The sequence below is a fragment of the Apus apus genome, chromosome 18 (genome assembly GCF_020740795.1).
Source record: "Apus apus isolate bApuApu2 chromosome 18, bApuApu2.pri.cur, whole genome shotgun sequence".
In the NCBI taxonomy this organism is placed as follows: domain Eukaryota; kingdom Metazoa; phylum Chordata; class Aves; order Apodiformes; family Apodidae; genus Apus; species Apus apus.
The window spans coordinates 4,798,908-4,813,475 of NC_067299.1; the positions used below are offsets into that span (position 1 = coordinate 4,798,908).

The 14,568-nt window shown below is 40.9% G+C and overlaps 1 protein-coding gene across 9 annotated transcripts in view; it reads right to left on the reverse strand.

Annotated features, from left to right (window-relative positions):
- Window positions 1–14,568, reverse strand: part of BCAS3 (BCAS3 microtubule associated cell migration factor) — a 351,811-nt gene that overhangs the window by 225,142 nt on the left and 112,101 nt on the right. For all 9 annotated transcript variants that reach the window (XR_007891218.1, XM_051635999.1, XM_051635997.1 and 6 more), the window contains exon 15: window positions 14,009–14,273. Coding sequence is in view for 8 of the 9 variants with exons in the window: in XM_051635999.1 (XP_051491959.1) it covers window positions 14,009–14,273 (265 nt within the window). In the remaining variant the exon portion in view is untranslated. The remainder of the gene's footprint in view (window positions 1–14,008; window positions 14,274–14,568) is intronic.

A 14,568-nucleotide genomic window follows, 5' to 3' on the forward strand; every position in this document is an offset into this window, starting at 1 on the left:
GGAAATGTTCTATACTGTTACATCTTCATTGTATGTTGCCTCAGACCTACCAGAGAGGTACATGCTTGTTCTTAACTGCATAGCCTTGGGGATGCAGTAAATGCACTCTATGACTTGGGCTGTTCCTTTCCTAAGCATTCAGCAAAAGCTGTATTGTGCATTCTGAATTTCACTGGAACAAAACAGTGTCACACATTACGTTTAATAAGCCCTTTTAAAACCCCACAGTTTTAGGGTGAGCCATTGTACCCCTCCAGAAATTGGATAAAGTCACTCTCCATTCCTCCATTCCTTGGAAGTGGGAAACTCCCCCTGCAGTAAACACGAGTTGTGTGTGCACAGGACTGCTGTATCAGGTCAAAGGAACACAAAGAATGCAGTCAAGCATCAACATTGTTTCTACAGCTCAAGCAGTTGTTGATTCACTGTCAAAGGACAAGCAACAAATAAGCCAAAGTTTAGGTCCACTAGAAATATCTAACATTATTATACAGCAGAAGCCTGTACTCAAATTATCTTGCCACGTATGGACAGTATATATTCATTCTTATAAGGAAATACATACAAAAATAAAGAACAAAGCCATAGAATAGCTTCAAATGGTGTAGCTTCCTTAGCACTGACAATTAATTTTAAATGCTAGCTTGGTTGTATACTGACAGCTATATATCCTATTGTCTATTCAAAGAATACCTACAATTGTAATTACTTTAGAGAAAATTAATCACCATCATCACAATTCCATGCCAAATATGCCTTCTCAAGGATCAGTCTGAACATTTCCAGCAGAGCATCCTGAGCGATGAGGCACTTTCCCTTGGTAATTGTCCAGAGAGTGAGTTTAACAGCCCTAAGGAGGCCGTGCAAGGCAAATCCTTTTGGTCAAGTATCTGTCTTTCCACAGGCTGCCGTGGAATTTCAGATTACAGTTCAAGAGTTGTGCACAGAATATGTTAAAGCCAGTTTAGGCTTGGGTTTATTTTCCCTCTACACATCCTCTTATTTGCCTGCACTCCCTCTCCAACTTGGGCCACAGCTCAGGACACAGATGAAAGGCAGCACTTCCATTATCACCACTCAAATATTACAGACTCAATGTCCAAATTCCTGATCATGGCGAAACCCAAGTCAAAAAAAATCCCACAGTTAATCCTAATTCAGCCTTTTAGCCTTCCACTGGAGAAAACTGAAAGAAAATAAGTGCCTTAATTTATAATCAATTTACTAAGGTACTCACGAAAAAAAAAAAAAAGCCAAGGATGTTGTGGCTCTGGTAGTTTGACAGGAGAAGTTTATTTACAAGTGTAGCATTACACTGGATAAATATTGCCTCCTGAGACATGGAAAATACCATCCATTAGTTCTGCCTTCCTACCTGTTTTCTGAACATCTACAACAAAACTGCCATCATCTCTCATGTCATCAACCCAAAACCTGAGCCACATTTTTCCAGACATTTTATTCCACAAATACTCAAAAGGAAAAATGGATTGAGGATAGAAGTGAAGAAAGAAAACAACAATGGGCTTTGTTGTCAGATGGAGGGAGCGGCTGCCGTGCTGGCCCGGCCGGGGTATATTCCCAAGCCACTCATTATTAATGGACTCACTTCCACCCAGAAAAAAAAGGGAGGCCTGAAAGTGCCAGACAAAAGAAATCCCAGCAGACAGAGAAAAAACAAATTAAAAGCACCATTATAAAACACAGATGCTACAAGGAAAATAAACTTCACAAGATTTACTGGTTTTTGACAAAGCTGGACATCTGTGGAAAAGACATCAGGAGCAGCTCCCAGGTACGGCCTGGCTGGGCTCGTGTCCTGCTGCTTAGGCCCCTCCCCACCCTTCTCACCACAGCAGAGCTTCAGGAAGAGTCCCTCACCACTACCCAAGGTACCCTCGACACTGCCATCTGAAGTTATTGATGGCTACAACTTTTATTTATGATTATTTTATTTACAATCATTGTTAAGCCTGTAAAATACCTCTAAGGCCTGGATGTGAGATGTAAACATTTCATCAAATCCCACATTTCTAACTTTCCGAAGGACATTTTTGGTTGTGAAAGCTACATCTAGGGGAAAGCTGCTAGACTTGCAAGCTTATATACACTTGTAACACTGCATAAAGAGCATTCAATCAACTGAAAGCAATTAATACAGCAAACTTGTCCTTTCCTGATCAAGTAAGAGCCTTGATGAATTCAGGCCAGATTTCAGATTGGTCAGAATTTGAACAGAGTACTTCAGGGCACTCCTGACCATCTCTGAGGCTCTGAGGACGGAGGAAGAAAAACATCCTGATTTTTGCAGCTACTTATGACATAAATATACATAAAAATGCAGCACAGCAGATACATTCTTATTAGGTCCAAGGAGTTCATCTGTGAACACAGCACAGGGCAGCCAGGGTTATGCAAAGAGACTGCACTGGATCCTGAAAGAATTATGTTGATGCAGCCACACTGGTTGCTCTACTGTTGTTTTGTCTTTCTCCTTAGCCCACACATAGTACTTCATTAATGCAACCAAGTTACTTCTCACCTGATTCCAACCCAGCTCTACTAAATCTCTACCACGGATCCCAGCCCTGCATGAAGGCAACAGCCTCAGCCTGTCAGATGGAAAGGGAACTGAGCTTAAAACCAAAACCACCCACTAAGGGATGCAAACACCAACTGGCCACCAAACTGAAAATAAATAATTTTACACATTAAATGTCCTCTGCCTGGCTCAATTGTATATGGCAAGTCTCCTCATTCAATGGTCACAGGATCCCCTTTTACACAGAGAAATTCCACCCTGTTAGTGAACAAGGCAAATGGGACTTTTTCTGGTAGGAAAGTAGTGATCCTGAGGATTTTAGTTTCTCTACACACTATACATGAAAAACCAAAGTGGCACCAAGCACCTCGTAGCCTCATAATAAAAATATTTTATGTTGATTTTTTTCATTTTTCTTCTATTACTCCAATACAAAAAGCTTAGTAATGTAGCATCATTAAAATTCAAATACCACTTGATTAGCATTTATATCTTACAGTATTTAACAGATTGCATTTCAAAGTGTGCCATGTAGTCTACTGACATTAACATATAAACATATTTAATTTGGTAAATAAAAACGCAGTAACTTGAGGCTATGCAATCACATTGAGTTTTTAGTCAATGAATGTTTGACCATTATTTCTGTTCAATGTAACACTGTAGATTCCGCAACTAAACATTCACTAATCATATAATGCAAGAGAAATAAAATCCTTTCTAACTGGCAGACAAAAAATGACAGGAAAAACAGAAGTGTCATGGATGTGGTCGTTTATTTTGCTTTGCTTATTATTCAATACAAAAAGTTTCCCGGATGAGAATGGAAAGCTTCCCAGCTTCAGTTCCAAGACTTTCACCCTCGTTTCTGACCTTTTCTCAGACATGTTCCAGTATAATCTGTAATCTACTACAGTCGGAAGAGGAAACAGCAGCGCCCTGGTGAGAAACGCTGCCTGGTGACCTGAATAGAGCGCGCAGCGGAAGCAATGCTGGCTCGCACGAGTCGCTCGGAAGAGCTCGAAAGACAAACTCAACAGCGTCCCCAGAAACAACACTCAACACCACAAACCCTAATTAACTGCTAAAGTGGGCTTTTCCTTTCACGTCTTGTTTTATTCAGTCAAACGTGGTTTATCTTTGTTTGCCAAAACGTTGCATATTTTCCTAGAAAAAGTCAGGAAACTAATTATTTTAGTTAATGATCTCTTCTAAATGAAAGTTGCATTGCAATTTCCTTGAATTGTATCCTACTGAATTTATCCTCATTTCACACCCTTGCCCTCAATATTTCAAATACAATCAGACCTACTAAAGCAAGAACAGTATGTGTTAACTACAGCATGTATGCATACATGATCTAGCTACTTAGAGCAAATTTTTCTCTCAGCTAAACTGATGCAAGCCTAAAACCCATTGCTACCTCGATTCCACTGAAATGGATGGGAGAAAATAACGCAGCTGGTTGTTTTCATAACATTTAAAACCACTCGATATTGAGCCTTTTGAAACACAGCTGCACTAAATCTCATTATTAATCCAAGAAACTTTCTACTTGCATCCAGGCAAGGCACATGATGGTGACAGGCGAGCCTGTAAGTCAGAATACTCTGCCGAGACACGCGAGCGCCAGTCCAACTGTCTCAGCTACTGATGAGACAGAGTCCTCTGCCCTCTCATCCGAGCTCCTTGAACTTCAGCTTTTCCAACTGCTCACCAGTGTCATCCACTCAAAATATGAACATGGCCTCATCATATTCCTTTCTTCCTCCTGAAGTTTCTCTTACTTCTCCTATCTTCAGTTTCAAAACCTTTGTCCCTCAGTCCCGCTGATACTGGAAAAATCTCCTCTTGTCCTTAGCAAAGTTTAGAAGAGAGAAGGAACTGCTGTGACCTCTTTGCCACCCCTTATCTCTACCTGGCCCAAAGACAGATTATGAGAGAACAGTTCAAACCTCAAGCTGGGATTTGAACCTGTCATTTAATTCTACAATGTGTGATGTACAGCTGGCCATGTTGTCTATCCCCATGTGTGTTTCTTCCTTTCCGAAATGGAAAAAGAAATGACACTGACAGTCCAGAGGAATCAGAAAGGAGGGGAAGCCACTTCTGCTAGAACAGTGAAAGTGTCCCAGGCCCTGTGGCACCTCTCACCAGCAGCTTTGAGGACATCCATAGTGCTAATTGCCTTGTGTAAAAGAAAAAAACCTCCTTGAAAATCTGACACAAATGTGTGCTTCTTCCCTTGGCATTTCCACCCCCCCCCCCATTTTGTACAGATACACTCTGTTGTGCTCAAGTTCCTCAAAGAGTCAAACAATAAATGTGCCTTGAAGCATTTGCTTAGAAAACAACTCCTCCACCACCATACATACAAGTCTGGCATTATAATAATCTTTTAGGACTTATTTAACTAAAATTACTGTTGGTGCAAAGCTCAAGTCCATTTATGGGCAAAACTCCCCTTTCAATAAAAACAACAACCCAAGCTGATTGCCAGCTGTTGGCTCCAGGCTTTGCATAGCCATAGAGCAGGCAGCAGTAGCAACACTTCAGCTTGTTTGTTCCAGATGGTGGCTACCAGCAAAATCCTCCAAACTAGCCTCTCTGCTCTTAGGCCACCCCCAGTAAAAGCAAGCCAGAAGCAGGGAGGGCTCCAGACATCACCATCCTATTTGTACCAGGCCTTGCACCTTCAACTCTTCACACATTAAAAAACTGCAAACTGTCACTACTACAGGTGTAGCTATTTTGCAAACAGATGTGAAGGTGCAGGGCCCATTCTCCCCAGCATGTGGCTGTAAGCCATGTCTGGACCCCAAGCTGTGGCTGTAGCTGCCACAGCACTGGACTTGAGTTCGCAAACTCTTCTGAGGGAAGGACTATACGAGCTCAGACTCAACACTCCACTAATGAGGTTATCGTCCAGGCAGCTTCTAGGCACTGTGTAGAGACTCTGTTACTCCAATTTCTTGCACATGGGAATTTTACTAACACTGTCTGCTGGTGAATGATGAAGCGCTTGAGAAAACAAGTATGCATGATTACTGCCCCTTGTCATGTCTATCAATCATCATTCATATCAACACAGTTTTGAATTCAAAGCCTTCTTTCAGGGATGACTCCGAGACGCTTCAGCATTGTGAACTTTATAAATTTGGGTGTCTCAGACTTCTCCTCCAAATGATACAGAACAAAATTTATCTTCATGAACTTACTGCTTTTGTTTTGGGACAACATAGTCAGCAAAACTGGTCAGCTTGTCTTAGAAACTGCAAATAACTGGTCTGGGAATTTCTGAAGGACACCTCTGTATGCAGCTCTGCAGGGTAAGGAGATAGGAAAAGTTTCACAGCAGTCCCCTACCCAAAGAGCTTAGCTTACTGGAATTCAGTATTGATGATAAACTACACATTAATACATCTGTTGGTTTTTTTCCCTTAACTTTTTACCTATGCCTTATTTTCTCTTGCTGTAGCTGCATCATTTAGCACAAATATTTTAGCATCTGAATTCAATCCAGGTTGAATACACAGTATTTATCCCAAGTTATGTGGGAAAAAAAAAAAGTGCCTTGAGAACCACTACATATGAGAACTTGATAATAATATCCATGGATAATGATAATAAATGGCTTGTCTGAAACACCCATAGAATAGGAACTGAAGTAAACCATAGCAATCTCTCTCCCTCTTCCACCCACCACACACCCTCAGCAGCTCTGCTCTTTTACCCATGACCATTAAGGATGTTTTCTGGCTCTGTGACAGCGTCGTGACTCAGGTCATGAGAAGTGTCAAAGATGCATTTCCTTGAGATGGGAAAAGGCAACGGATTTTAACAGCTCACAAAGACTAAGCAAAACGAATAAGCCAAATCAGCATATTTAAGGGTAAAGATAAACCTTTTAAAAGATACAAGTATATTTTATTTCCAATCTTAATGCTTACGTTTCTTTCCATAAAGTGTTTACATTTTTCAGACTACTAAAAAAGCACAGTTGATTTAAATGCCTTACTTAAGAATAATAAACTGAAAAAAGACAAGGGCAGCACCCATTTACTGCATAATCAATCACCAATCCTATACACAGGGAATCTGATTCAGACTGCAGGCATGAGGGATCTGCCCTGGGTTCCCTCTCAATAGAAGCTGTGCCTCAGAATACCCACTGTCAGGGGAAGCAGAAAGTGTTCGGGTTTGAACTCAGCAGGTCCATCAGATAAAATTATTGTTCCCACCAGCTCCTGTCCCATTCCTTTCCCTCACTGGTTACTAACACAGCTTCACATGCTTTCGCCTTCCTTCATGCCAAACCCTACTTGTCATACAACACCCTCAATACTTAAACCTCCTCCTTTAGCTGATACAGTCTCTTGAAAAACTCTAGATTCTACTTTCTCACCTTCTGATCAGACCTAGTAGAGGCTTATATCAGGTGAGCAAAGCTACTTTTGTCATTTCACTGATCGCAGCTTCCTTAAGCCACTTACATTCCTTGACCCACCAACAAATTTCTGGATTGTGCTGTCTCCTCTGTACTAGACCTCCTGACCTCATCCTAACTTTTCCCCTTTGGTGCTTTGGACATGAACACCACTCGGAAAACCCTTCTTCTACCACTCCTTCAGTGACCAGCTCCTTTCAGCTAGCTTGTTATTTCAAAGTTCAATTTCAGTGACCAATCATACCCATTTCTCCCCTAAAACAGTGTTCAGAGGTGTAGAGGTCTATCTAGTCCTCTGCACAGACACATAAAGCACTCTGAGAAGCTACAAAGCAGTGGAGCATGTTCATTCTTGTGCATCACAAATATCACTATTTCTCAGTTTCCAAATGGCAAGAACTGCAAAACCTTATCAAAAGGGATGCACAATCTGCAGGATGTCTTTATGACCTACCGCCTAAGAGAAGGAAATACACTAGTCCATCTTTTATATACCTGGTTAACTGGTGAGATTTGCAGATGAAAAAAACATTGTTTCACTGTCAATTAAGAGGACATAAATCGAGGGAACAATTGAAATAACAACAGAATCTGAAAATGTCATTTTACTAACTCATTTTCAGAGAAAAGTTTAAAAATCCAGTTACCACTTCTCCTTGGCCTCCCTCAGTACATGCCTCTGACACATCAACACTTGACCCCATAAAAATTTTCTTCAGTTTGATGTTACCAAGACTGAAATCATCCATCTTGACAGGAAAACTTCAGTGGGATGCTCACATCTGTGGCAATCCAGCTCCTCTCAGCTTTCCACCTTCCTTTCACCTCACCATCTATCTTTGACATTGTGGTCTCCTGTGCACTCCCTATTACTTCCCCTTCGCCTGTCTACCCACAGCCTTTCTGGAACAGCTTGTTTTCACCACTGCGATGGCATTTGCTGTGCTACATCACTCTAATATTTTTACAACTTGTATCTCAAGAACTGCAATGCTCTTCTGATATCGGTCTACTTAAATTTTCAACTTATCTGGAATACTTGCAACTTCTTTTTCACACATAAAGGAAAATATACGTTTGCCCCAGTCTCAGACCTACACTGTTTACAAAAGCCAGCTTCTAAAATGCTTTAAGTAGAGACATGAACTTCCCTTGTGACAGAATTTATCAGTCTGCTTCCCTACTTATCTGGAGGGAATGGACCTTTTTCCTTTCACTTCAGAAACCATCCAAAATACACCACCCACTTCTTTCACTCCGCTGATTCTCCCTCCATCACAAGAAAGAAAAAAAGGCTAAAAACACTGCTCATTTACAACCAGTAAGCTCCTGGCCAGTACCCAAATTGGTGCGTAGGGTCAGCTGTTCATACCTCTTCTCCCCTGCTCTACACACGTAACCTGGGGCTGCTGTAACCACCGACTCCCACGAGCACTTCCATAGCCGACAGGCTTCACATAACCCTGGGACCTTTCCAGAGGGAAGTAATGGTCTCAAAGTCGTTAGCAGAAAATTCCCACCAGGTAAATTAATTAATGTATTTATTTCCTAATTGCCTTCATAACTTAAACTCCAAAGCGTGAACTTAAGGGAACAGCTACACAGCTTAGGCAGCCCAGGGAAGGTGGAGGGTTCATCCGAGTAGCTCAGCGACTGCCACGTAAATTCTCCCCTCGTTACTGAAACAGAAGGTCCATTCTCGTTACCACAGCTTAGTAAGTGTCGCCCACCTACTCTAAAATAACCGGGACCACACCAGAGAGTTTGTTCTCAGTCAGCGCTACGAGAGAAACCGTGTATAACCGCACGGCAAATGCTCCCAAATAAAATCATCACTCTTAAAAGCGACCCACCAGCAGCCGAGAGGATAAATGCCGCTGCGTTTCCACACGAAGGGGAGAAGGAAGGAAGGGGAGAAGGAAGGAAGGGGAGAAGGAAGGAAGGGGAGAAGGAAGGAAGGGGAGAAGGAAGGAAGGGGAGAAGGAAGGAAGGGGAGAAGCAGAGAAGGTGCCGGTGAGGCGGGAACTCCCCCCGCGCTCCCCGCGCCCGCATCGCCGGGAGGAGGGCGCCCCCTGCCGGCCCCGCCTGGCAGCAGCGCCGGGGGCGAAGCGCGACGGAGCGGGAAGAGGGATGGGGCGGGGGGGAAGGGAATTGGCACCTCTGGATCGGGCTGGGAAAGAAATGGTTGGAACGCAGGTTTCAAGAAATAAAAAATAGGTGAAAAAAAGACGTGGGATGCTGCTGCGGAGTGCAGTGGTTAAAGAAATAGGAACACTCAACGTCCGTTAAAAAAAAAAACGGGTCCTATCCCGCAGCTCGCTTTATTTTTTCTACACATTTATAAAGTTGTTTCTACATATTTATAAAGCTGTTTCTACACGTTTATAAAGCCGTTTCTACACATTTATAAAAGCTACTTCCTTTAGAGAGAAGCCACCACTTCCAATGCAAAAAATTAAAGCTTAACAGAGATTTTTCCAACAACTGCTTTCAACCCGTGTTTGCAGCGCCAGCTCTGGAGTTCAAATCTGGGAAGGAACTGCCCTCCAGTGCTTTAAGTTATGATACAGTTAATATTTTTTTAAAACTATTTTTGTCTGCCTTTCTCTAAATAGGTGGTTTCTTAAGTGAGTGTTACTTAAAGGAAACCAATCTGTTTTTCAGGAAGGGCTGATGATGTCAGTTCTTTCAACTCTGCTTTCCCATAAGAATTCTTCTAGTAAAAGGAGTTTTCACTCTGGGAAATACTGAAAAGCAACGTGAAAATATCCGAAGCATCTCAGAATGCATGTTTATCAAACTTCTAGTTCTGTGCTTGGATTTTAATCATGGTGCAACTTTAAAAAAGGAAGGAAAAGTGAGATAAAACCCTTTTGATTTTTAAGATTTAAAAAGACTTTACGATGAAAAAGGTGCTAAACTAAAATACTTATAAAGAGCTAAATTGAAGTCTGAAGTCAATATACACAGAAATACATGTTTTTTCATAATTCTACATTTCTGTGCTCCATTTCAGCACAGGTATTAAATGTGAAACAGAACCACTGTGTGCTATTAATGGTCTTTTGGCAAAGCTATACCATCCAAATAAATATTTCAATCTCCAACAAAATGACAAGAGAGATTCAGAAAGTATCACATTGTTATTGAATGTTTTTAGTAGGTGTGGGTGTGTAGCTATAGGGCAAATGTGTGCTTAATTTTCTATATTATTGTTTGTTCTGATACTGGAAATTCCTGCAGTCAACAACAGCAAAAACCTCCAAGTACAGCTAGAGAGGCTTTAATTTACTGGTGGTGCAAGAAATAACAATAATAACATACCACCAATTTAATTTGTAGAATAAAAATAGTAAGAGTTACATAGAGCTTTAAATCTTCCAAGTAAAGCATTGGATTTTTACAGCTAATGCTCCTTCCTATTCAGATACAGGCATCCTGAAGAGAACAGGGGATATTTGTATAATAAAGGACATAGTTTTAACCTCTCATCCATTAATCCACACAATGTACCTGTGAGACAGGTCAGTATCATAAACCCCATTTTATAAAGGTCACATGAGGCCATATTCTACCCTAACGTTCAGCCCCACAACCAGCTGATGTTGTAATAGCCTTATAATAAAAAAAGCCCATAAAAGGATCCCAACCTAACTCAGATATTACTGACAAGGCACTCTGGCAATCCAACGGAATGACAAAAATATAGCCCTGCTGGATTAGCAGACAGAATAACCCAAACAAAATCTGAGCTGGCTATAAAAGGTGCAAAGGAAATATCTCTTTATCATTCTCTATTTAACAGTTTACTTCATTCTGCTGAAAAGAACAAAGCCAAAGTATGATTCATTTGGAAATGAAATCATCCCCACCCCCAGCAAAGGCTTACATTGAGTGGGTAAACAGTTCCTAGGGTACTCCAACAAAATGTAAATATATTGCCTTGCTACTATATACACAGCAAACAGTTTCATTTGGAGACTGGGAGTTAAAAAACAAGTGAGAAAAATATGACGAAGTCTGAAGTCTGAAAATATTTACAAGAACAAGAGCTAATCAGAAGTTAACATCAATAGGTTACAACTGCTAATCAAAAAAGGAAGATAACAAGCAAGCACTTCGCTCACAGGAGTTCAGGCTTTTGGCCTCAGGTTTTAGCAATGCTTTTGTAGTGTGAAAGAAATATTAGGATTAACAGCAGTTTTTCTGACTTAAGGCTTATCGAAACCTTTCTATATTGCAAAGGACATGAAAGAAAAATCTGGATGACACAACTCACACCAAAAAATTCTCCAGAAATAAAACCAGTTTATTCCAATCTTCTCTGAATCTGTCACTTAATCTCCTACTTGTCCCAGTGTAACTGTGCTCTCTGGGATGTGATCTCTGGGTTTATGTGCATCATAATCAGCTGCATTTAGACGGATGATTAAGGAAAGTAAGTTACTCTTCTTGAAGAAAAAAACAGACTTCAAGTAATTCCAAACAAGGGGAACACAGAGATTATTACTTGTTACACAGTACAGAGCTGATAGACAAAAATCAGCTGAATAAAATTTACCATGGGTCACACAGCCAGTTAGAAGAAAAGCAAAGAATTAAACCTAGAACTTCTCTTTTCTGTACTGAGTATGAACCTACATTCCTGTCACCAGACTGCCTTAACTCCTCCAAGCAACAATAATTTAACATTATAATATGATAAGAAGCTGTTACAGTCTGAGTAAACACTTCTTAGTTCACAAATTAAAATAATCACCAGTCTCTGGCTTATCCAGCTGCCACACACACACTAAATCCCTCGCCTGAAAGTCACTGTGAACTTCAGGTATTTTTTTTCCAGGTTGATGATAAAAGGCTCTTTATAAAAGACATATAATATAGTTCAATCTCCTCCCTGCCTTCAGCCAGGTAAACTAAATTATTACTGAAATGAAAAAGCAGTGATAGTACTAAAAAATTACAAACCAAACCATTGTATCTTTTTTCCTAAGACGCATTTCGAAGACAAGTCTGCTAATCCCTGAATACAATCCCCACAACTTTCTCACAGAAAATTTTCATATGAAAGTTTGCAAATTACCAACTTGTGTCCAGCTTCAAGCTCTTACACACTTGAAGGAGTGATGAGCACAATCCCCTCCTCTCACTGATTCCCAGTGCCTATCTGCAGCCTTCAAATGCAGCTAATTCTTTCACTGGAGTTAAGTTTCAAGCAATGATAATTGCACAAAGATCTGGAAAAAATCTGATTTATTTATATTTCTAGAGAGGCATTTGAAAAAACTGAAGCCTTAAAACTTTTGAGACACTTCATAAATGCTGCTTCTTCTCTCTCAGGAACTCATCCATGCATGCATTTCTCCTACCTAGAAAACCTGTCCACCACTGACAATCACAGAGCAAATGAAACTGCTGTTACTTCCTAAAAAAAAGAGGGTCAAATCTATTCAAAATTTTAAATGTACCTAAGAGTACTGCAAAGGCAACAACTTAATGCAATTTCCCTTGACAGAAAACAGAATTGGTGGGATGAAAACACAAATTGATAGTTCCTTCCTCTCTTCTACGTGATGTCAACAGTTAAAAGGGACTGGATGTGTCTCAATAAACCTTCACAGCCTGTTTGAAGCCTGATCTGCTGACCTGCTGTGCAATCATGAGAGGGAAAGTAAAATGGTAGATACCCCAATGTCTTCAAGGAGAAGGAAACTACAGATCACGTGTTGGGTGCCTTCCAGTGGCTCCAGGCAGAAGAGCATGGCTCCAAAGAGCTACGCAGAAAACTTTGTTTAGGAAAGTTCAAAGAAAAGAGAAAATACAGAGGCTTCTTCTGAGACAACTCTGGCCCCCTTAATAATCATCAAGTCATGAAAATATTCCTTTGATTCAGAAATCCCACAAAGGTTCTCTCTATAGCAGCAGAGATGTTGACTATGGCAGCATAGTTGGGCTTTCAAGAGCTATTCTAATCCTACTCATAATGAGGGAAGAAGGACTGTTCCTTGCAATTTTTAATACACTCAGGCTGGAAATTAGCTGTACTAAATGGCTATTTAAACTTTCACTTCAATGGAAGCTGGGACTTACTTTTACTAGAAAGGAGGAGCAAAGATGCAGCAAATCCTGAACCCAAACCAGCAGCTTGTAATACAGACTTCACCAAAGAGAAGGGCAAAAAGAACAGCCAGGACAAAACTGAAGAAGCTGGGACAATGATGATTTTTGAAACTTTTTAGAACCTTTGGTTTCTGCAAAATACATCCACCAGGGGTCAATTCTTACAGGTATTTTTTTTTTCCCTTTGCACATTATTTGTCACATTGCTCACACACACACCACAAAAAGAGGTGGCCAAAATCTTTGCCATCAGCTTCACATTGCATAGTTCACAGATTTCTCCTCATAAAGTACTTCTTGGGGATATCCAGATATACTTCATGGTCATAGAGGCCAATGAGCAAGGAGAATTTTCGAAACTCCATTTGACTATAGACCCAGATGGCTGTCCTAGTGCTAGAGGGATACAAAACTTGATAACTGAAGACCCCAGAACTTTCAGTTTAGAGTGGAAATTATTAACACATCTGTGATAGCACAGCTTACTTAAGCAAGCTGCAAAACTAGAGTCATCTTTCTGAAGTCCTTATGCCTTGGCTCATTCCTACATCTGCACGTTACTTGTGCACAACACCTGCAGCACCTTATTTATGAGATTCATTTTTTAGTGGCACAAACTACATGGGCAAACAGAATGAAACAAATTCTTGTCATCTCCAGTGAAATCAATGTTTCTGTTGTTCAGGCTGTCAGCAAATACTGCTGAAACGTGAAGCTGGAAGAATATGAAGATATTTAGCTCAGCATCTCCAAAGGTATTTGGGAGCAAAATGTTTTTGAGTCAGGCAGCTAGACAGCAGGTATTGAAACATCTTAAGAGGACACAGGCATCAATGAGTTAAGAGGAAAAGTTCCTTGATAATGTAAAAAGGAGGAAAATTTCCAAGAAAAGGACTTACCGTGGAGTGGTGAGCCAGATGGGCTGCTTGACAGGCCTGGAACTGGGCTACAGCGACCTCCTTGCTTAGATGTCAGTTCCTGCTCAATCTCTTCCAACCCTGCGCTCTTCTGGAAGCGGCTCATGCGATTGACCACCCGGGGTGACATGTGCGTCCGGACACAGGGCTGGCCTCCGTAGGGATTGATGGGAAACACATGGGAAGTGCCACGGAGAGTGCTGACCACAACCCAACGACAGTCATGGCTGAAGGAGATATCCTGGACCTAGGAAACAGAGGAGTGAAATGGGAATGCAGTCACCACTGTACACACAGCTCAACAAGGCAATGGATTATCATGTTTTAAACATGTCTTGATTGGAAATGTGAATAAAACCCCCTAAGTTTGGGCAATAACTTGAACTTTGTCTCTATACCAATGAAGATAGCATTCAGTATATATTATAAATATAAGCCACAATATACTTAGTACATAACCAGTAACAAAATTTGTGTGCTTTTAAAACTATTCTAAGATCTTTCTTTTCAACAGGCCTGAACTCCTGAAAACAAACTGTGCT